At 43.1% G+C, this 930-nt stretch overlaps 1 protein-coding gene across 1 annotated transcript; it reads right to left on the bottom strand.

Annotated features, from left to right (window-relative positions):
- Positions 1-665: 665 nt before the first annotated feature.
- On the bottom strand, positions 666-873 carry SARC_17365 (hypothetical protein; the record flags this gene model as incomplete). Its single annotated transcript, XM_014288539.1, has 1 exon — positions 666-873. A coding segment is annotated over one exon (208 nt), but the record flags the coding sequence as incomplete, so codon positions are not given.
- Between the last annotated feature and the right edge of the window lie 57 nt (positions 874-930).

Here is a 930-nt window from a genome sequence, read left to right as displayed (position 1 = left end):
GCTCAGCATACCACCAACTGACCGCCTCTCCCCTTTAGACCATCGAGTAGGGTGAGCATGGTGGCCACCACACGTCTTTCCTCATTACTGCTGGTTTCTCTGTTGGGGCACATCGCATCTAGTTCATCAATGAACAGGACTGCAACAGTTTACAGACGATGAGAAATAAAGCCCAAATGCTCTCAAGCGCTCTATTTGAATATAGTAGATCTAGTACGTAAACTAAAGTCATATATGTACAGATGTAGGCCTCGCCCTATACGAGAATTCCTCGGCGCTTCAAAGATAAACAATACATGTGAACAAGAACACACCTATACACACTTACAACAAAAAGAAAGGCTGCCTTAACCTCTATATACATGCACATCAATATACATGCAACACACACCTATACACACTTACAACAACAAAAGGCTACCTTAACATCTATATACATGCACATAAATATACACACAACCCGCACCTATACACACTTACAACAACAAAAAGGCTACCTTAACCTCTATATACATGCACATTAATATACACACAGTACACACCTATACACACTTACAACAACAAAAGGCTGCCTTAACCTCTATATACATGCACATCAATATACACACAACCCACACAGACAGCAAGCAAGTTCTGAAGCTCCATATACAATTCACAACACACACCCGTGCACTTTTCGGCAGCGGACTTCTGAGCCCGGTCAAATATACTGCGCAGATTGCTTTCACTCTCGCCAAAAAATGAGCTATAGATAGACGGTCCGTCGACCGAAACCAGTGCTGCGCCAAACTCGGCACACACCAACTTGAGTAGCATAGTCTTACCCACTCCCGGAGGTCCTGACAGCAACACGCCGCCTACGAATGTGTTCATACAAGCATGCATTAATATACAACCTTATATATAGACGAACATACACATATACACGTG

This window comes from Sphaeroforma arctica, assembly GCF_001186125.1.
Source record: "Sphaeroforma arctica JP610 unplaced genomic scaffold supercont1.10518, whole genome shotgun sequence".
NCBI classification, from domain to species: domain Eukaryota; class Ichthyosporea; order Ichthyophonida; genus Sphaeroforma; species Sphaeroforma arctica.
Note: the sequence above shows the minus strand (reverse complement) of the source record. Positions and strands in the feature narration are given on the sequence as shown.